The 6,726-nt window shown below is 42.9% G+C and overlaps 1 protein-coding gene across 1 annotated transcript; it reads left to right on the top strand.

Moving 5' to 3' along the window:
• Positions 1-4,833: 4,833 nt before the first annotated feature.
• LOC126989518 (piggyBac transposable element-derived protein 4-like) lies at positions 4,834-6,057 on the top strand. Its single transcript, XM_050848098.1, has 2 exons — positions 4,834-5,729; positions 5,884-6,057. Exon 1 carries the CDS (start codon positions 4,835-4,837, stop codon positions 5,720-5,722), a length of 888 nt encoding a protein of 295 aa, XP_050704055.1. The 5' UTR covers position 4,834; the 3' UTR covers positions 5,723-5,729; positions 5,884-6,057.
• The last annotated feature ends 669 nt before the right edge of the window (positions 6,058-6,726 follow it).

Raw genomic sequence — 6,726 nt, 5'->3', positions numbered from 1 at the left:
AGCACATTAAAATTTATCAGGAAAAAATATTCAACCCCAAAATCCTATTCTGACCACTGCGATAAATTTACCTTTTAGTAAGCCCCCCTCCCCTTTATTGCTTACAGTATCTCACCCCATACTAGTCACTTCTGCTCTTCCTCCCATACCCTAATTCACCTCTTCAAAATTATTCTTCAACACCTCCCTTATCTCTTCATTTTAACTATATTTCACAAAAGCTAACTGATATATGAGTAAATATTTACCTAGAAAGGAGAAAGCTTAATTTATTGTTTACCGTTGATGAGTTTTCAGGCCCCGGCAATATTAGCTTGAACTCTTGAATTTACCTGCCACTGATAGTCTGTATTGGAGTTGTTTAAAGTGCAATGGCACATGTGATAAATTCTTCCAATGTTTAATAAAGTTATTTCATCCTTGAAGGTGGTGGCTCACTGGATGTTAGTGACCAGTTGAAAGCCAGCGAAGAGGCGATGTGGTCTCTCCTTGAGCTTAAGGCCATCGATGGACTCGCTAATATTGAGGATAGCAAAGAATTGTCATCAATGGGTAAGTGTGAACAAACTATACAGATATTTTACTTTCTTCCTTCAGTTAAAAAATGCATACACAATAAACCCTATCAGTGGCTTTTCTCAGCTACTTCCCCTATTTGGGGATTAATTGAATTGCAACACCAATTTGTTGTGCCAGACAACTAAGGTCATATGGCACTACGGTCAAGGGGAATTAATGTGATCAGTTAATTAGGGTGGTTTGGTGGGGGATAGGCATCGGCTGAGGGTGTGAATGCTAAAGTAGGTGGAGGGTGTTTGTCTTTTGTAATCGTGCAACAAAGGTCTCCCAGCGTCTGTTTTTTTTTATGGTAGGGGATAAACCAGGGGGATACTGATGATTTGACTGTTTGAAGTTTATTGGTGGTAAGGCTTGTCTAGGAGGACTGCCACTTATTCAATAAAAAGGAATTAGTCTGTAGCTGGGACATGAGAGTAACGGGTACGAATGGATGGGGACAGTGTAGCTGCACATGCCAGAGAGTCGGCTTGTTCATTGCCAGGGATGCCGACATGGCTTGGTACCCAGCAGAAGTAGACTGATTTCTATCGGGTTGCTAGGCGGAAAAGCCAGTCTAGGATTTCGTGAACTATGGGGTGTGTGCAAGTGGTTGATTGTAGGAGGAAAAGGGAGTTCGTTATATCGAGCTTGCACTGTGTGTGTGTGTGTGTGTGTGTGTGTGTGTGTGTGTGTCTGTATATACGTATCTATATACGTATATATATATATATATATATATATATATATATATATATATATATATATATATATATATATATATATATATATATATATATATATATATATATATATATACTGTATATTTTTTTGTACATTTTATTTTTGTTACAGCTTCAGCAACCATCGAGAATGAAGAGCCAGCACCTCCCAGAACAACTAGTGTGGCAGCATGTAAACCTCCGACGCCTCATCCCCTTGCAGGAACCTCCCCCAAGAGGGTGGCCATGGCTGAGTTGTATCCAGTATCTAGGGATCCAAACATTTTCCTGAAGCCTGCTACTGGTCCTTCAGCCATCCAAGAAGTGACAGTTACATCTGTGTCCCAAGACACAGCTCATGTTCCTAATGAACATGATTACCACAGGGAGGAGCCGAACTCTTCAAACAGCACTCCGAGACGAGGCCAGTCCAGTAGCCGTGGATCAACCCGTGGCCATGAGGAGACGGCAAGCCTCCAAAGAGTTATTAATGTACAAAATATTACACAAGAGATGCTGGATAGACACCTTACAAGAATAGGTGACAACCTTACCAGAATAGGTGACCTACTAGAAATAATAGTCCAAGGCCTGACAGGCTAGAAACTGCTATCCTGGGGCACAGACATTAGCTTTGTTACCTTTCTTATTAAAGTCAGTAGCTATTTTAGATCTTAAAAGTGCAATATATAGTCACACAATGCTGTGATAAGGTAAAGGTAAAGGGGGGGGCATACGCGGCGACTGCATGTAGCTGCAGCACTCTTCTCCGTCCCATTAGTTTTGTTACTTTTCTTATTTTGTCAGTATTTTAGATCTTAAAAGTGGAATATGAAGTATCACAATGCTGTGATAAGGTAGAGGTAAAGGGGGGACATACGCAGCGACTGCATGTAGCTGCAGCACTCTTCTCCGTCCCATTAGTTTTGTTACTTTTCTTATTTTGTCAGTATTTTAGATCTTAAAAGTGGAATATGAAGTATCATAATGCTGTGATAAGGTAGAGGTAAAGGGGGGGCATACGCAGTGACAGCATGGCTGCAGGACTCATCTCCGTCCCACTGCATCACAGAGGCGCTGCTCTACTGTGATAAGAGTAAATATATTTATGATACAAATGAATGTGATATATATAAAAGCTTCTAGTTCAAATGCTATAGTTGAAAGTTTATTTTCTTGTTACTCTACGGGTAATTATTTTGAGGGAAGAGAGAAATAAATATTTAAAAAAATCTGTATATTTAGCATTACAATGTAAGTAACAAAATATCAAAACAGTGTTCAGGATCTGTTATTAAATGAGATCATATGTATGTCACCTGCTATGTAACATAAAAGTACAAATAGAATTACCTCTTCAAATGAGATATTTATTTCAACTACTATATGCGCCATAATAGTAACTTAAAGATATACCTATGAGTAAGTCCCATGAAAGGAAAAAAGATTAGCCTAAGCAGTAATTAACTTATATCACTTAGTCACTGAACTGTCTACATTTAGGTGGAAAAGCCCTCAACAATTTCCCTCCCCACATCTTGCCCTGTGGGGTTGTGATCACCATGTATGATGTCATTGTCATTATTCATACCATCATCATTCCCAACTGGTGCGATCATTGGAATTCATCTTCGTATGCACCTATTGTGGAGCCACATGCACGTAGCAGCTATTTTAGCACACTTCTTGGGGTCGTACTGCAGCGATCCACCTGAACGGTGAAGGCAGCGAAAGCGAGACTTCAGGACACCAAAGGTTTGTTCAATGATGACCCTTGTAGTTTTGTGGCTCCTGTTGTACTGCCGCTCACCTTCAGTTGTTATAGTAGGATATCAATGTATTATTATTATTTAATATCACCACGAATTAGGCATACAACTGTCAATGTAAAAACCCACGACAGATAGATCACGCCACCTTATAGGAATGTCGTCCGTCAGTGTTTACCGTCTCAGTTTTGTATACTTCGCACTCCGATGGTGCGTGGAGGTCACCTTGACATACGTGACCAATTGTAACAATTATTTTCCAACCTGTAACTCGCCACTCCTTCACGAGAGTCCGACTGACACACAACGACAGTCGCTCTCGCTCCGTCGCTTCTTGTACATAAAGGCTACGAATATAATTCGCCTTAACCCTAGAACCCTAAGAGGGGGTAGCTAATACCCAGCGCCATGATGTTTTCGAGTGTGCGCATGTTTCCCGCGCAGCTAGGGGTTCCGGCTGCTGTGTAGCTTCAGTTGGCCGGCTGGCAGTGTGGCGGAAGGTTGCACGCTCTCGCTCCGTCTACTCCCTCGTGCTCCACCCCCACGTTTGGGTAAGTTGTACCCATGGTTACTGATACAATGTGTTTTAAGCGGCGGGTATGTCCTACCCAGTATAGTGTTACTGTATAATTTAGCGGGTATAGTCTACCCCGTGGATAGTGCTTACGTATTATTCTTGTGATCAACAATGTAATGAAAAAAACAGATTAGAATTGTGCGTAAATAGTGACTTAATGTTACTTACGACTATTTTTTTCTCTTTTCAGGTAACGGGTGTACTCACAATGGCTCTGCGTAAGAAATTAGTCACAGAGTCAGAAATAGAGAGTGTCTTACACGACAGTTTTGACGAAGAAAGGGGACAGTTTAGAGTGTGACGAGCTCTACGATAGTGACATTGATGCTGAGTATGTCAAAGAGCCCAGCGACAGCAGTGAGAGTAGTGACTTTGAGGACATACCACCAAGAAAGAAAAGAAAAGTAGTGCGTAGTATTCCTCTACCTGCTACTGCCCCTGCTGCTCCACCTGCTACTGCCCCTGCTGCTCCACCTGCTCCTCCCCGTAGACGTGGACGACACTGTGCACCTCAAGCAAGTGATGAGCTGCTTGTACGCTTCAATACTGCAACAATGAGAACTAAAAGAGGCTTTGTGTGGAACACTAGGCCAAATGCAGGACCAGTACGTACTCCTGCAAGAAATATTCTACATGGATTACGGCCTGGCCCCTCTCAGAAAGCTTCCCAAGCCAACACCCCAGAGGAGTGTTTCTCTTTGCTGTTTGTGGATGAGATCATCAACGAAATGGTGCAGTGGACAAACCAGAAAATAAACATCAGCGCAGCAAAGTACAAGCATCATAACGCCACCATACAACCAACAACACCTGAGGAGATTCGTGCCATGCTTGGGGTCCTTATCTTCAGTGGGTACAGGAGAGATAACCACCTCTCCACTAAGGATACCTGGAGCCCTTCAGTTGGCTCCTGTTTCTATAGAGCAGCTATGTCTGAGGGACGGTTTACTTTCCTCCTCAACTGCCTACGCTTTGATGACGCAGACACCAGGGAACAGCGAAGAGAAACAGACAAGTTTACCCCGATCAGGAAGGTGTGGGATATTTTCATCGAGGCCTGTGGCACCCATTATATGCCACACGAGTTCCTGACCGTCGATGAACAGCTGCTTGCCTTCCGTGGCCGCTGCCCTTTCCGCATGTACATTCCCAACAAACCAGCCAAGTATGGCATCAAGATTGTCATGGTCAACGATGCCAACAGCAAGTACATGCTGTCGGGGATCCCCTATCTTGGGAAGCAGGGGACACGGGCCAGAGACGGGCAAAACCTTGGCCACTCCTTCACCAAGGAACTCACTGAGCGTTACCACAACACCAACAGGAATGTCACAACTGACAATTGGTTTACCTCAGTGCCACTCATACAGGACATGCTGCACAATTGTGGCATGACCATGATTGGGACAGTCAGGGGCAACAAGGCAGAGATTCCAGAGGAGATGAAGGACAAGACCACACGGGCTCCAGGTTCCAGTGCCTTCCTGTTCACCAAGGACATGACACTGGTGTCGTATGTGCCCAAGACCCCTTCCAGCAAGAAGATTGTCCTCCTCTTGTCCTCAATGCATGACAAGAATTCCTTGGCCAGCAGTGGAAAGCCAACGATAATTGAAGACTACAACAGGACGAAAGGAGGGGTGGACACTTTCGACCAAATGTGTGGGCAGTATTCGTGTGGCAGGAAGACTAAGAGGTGGCCGCTCTGTGTCTTTTATGGCATGGTCAACACTGGGGTCATCAACTCGTGGATCATCTACGAGGAAAATATGAAGAGAGCAGGTGGCAAGCAGATCAAGAGGAAGCAGTATATGCAGGAGTTGGCTGTGTTGCTGGTCAAGCCTTGGGCAGTCCATCGCCTCGCGCATCACACTCTGCCAAGGCAGCTCAAGGATCATATATACAGTGTTTATGATCTGCCCACTCCTCCTGACACTTCAAGAGCTTCTGTACTACCTGCAGCAGACATGAACAATTCCATGGTGCGCTGTGTGGAATGTCCAGCGAAGGCAGACAAGAAAACACGCTTCCGCTGTCTGTCATGTGAAAGAGCTGTGTGTCCCAAACACTACTACACCATGTGTGGCAACTGTATATAAGGCTGAGGTAAGTATAAATGCACCTGAAGAGTTTATTTACTTGTACATAATAAAGAAATAGTCAGTTGCTACAGTCATAATAGTATAAAAAAAATAGTCTAAAAAAATAGATTTTTTATGGTAAATAAAATAAGGCTTTTTTACACCTCTCTTCCCTACAGAAGCCGCAGCAGCTCGGGAGCAGCACCCCCTTTGGCACTGGCTCACACAACCTGAGAGACCGTATGAGCAGTCTGGAGGTCATCGGATGATAACTTTTTTTTATATTTTTTTTTCATATTTATTTTGAAAAATTTTCCTATTTTTAGTTACAACTTTTAGTACCTCATATTCCTACCTCAGTGGAATGCATTCCAGATTCTCTTAATGTTAACACAAAATAGAATGGATAAAGTGCCATCATGTGAAATATTTTCAATAAATGTTTGTATTTAATATTTTTTTTTATTTTTCCAAAATCGGGTATTACATACCCATAGTTAGTGGTGGTGTTACTAAAATCATGGTTAGTGTTCTAGGGTTAAGGAAGCTGAAGTCTTAATCAACACCCTTTAAACGCCCCCCGACAAGCCCGTTACACAGTCATGGGGTCATGGAAGGGTGTCAGCAGGTATGGTTCAAGAGGATATCCACTGTCTCCTAACAGATGAAAATCTCTGAAGGTCCCAGCCTCAAATCTGTCTCTTAAAGGGCAATTCCTCCAAATGAAGCCATCGTTTGTGGCACCAGGATACTTGACACAGAAGCTGGCAATCAGCATCTCAGCATTGCAAATGACTTGCACATTCAGAGAATGGAAACTCTTTCTATTTACATAAATATGTTCATTTTCAATAGGTGCTATAATAGGTATGTGCGTGCAATCTATGGCACCAATTACTCTGGGGAAACCACCTATGAAACTAAATGCGGCTGCTGTTCTGTTCACATCATAGATATTGGTTGGCATTTTAATTTCCATTTTAGCCTTCTCATATAGGATGTTGGTCACACTAGAAATTATT

The sequence above is a fragment of the Eriocheir sinensis genome, chromosome 6 (genome assembly GCF_024679095.1).
Source record: "Eriocheir sinensis breed Jianghai 21 chromosome 6, ASM2467909v1, whole genome shotgun sequence".
NCBI lineage: Eukaryota > Metazoa > Arthropoda > Malacostraca > Decapoda > Varunidae > Eriocheir > Eriocheir sinensis.
The sequence above is the reverse complement of the archived record's forward strand: the minus strand, read 5'-3'. Positions and strand labels throughout refer to the sequence as shown.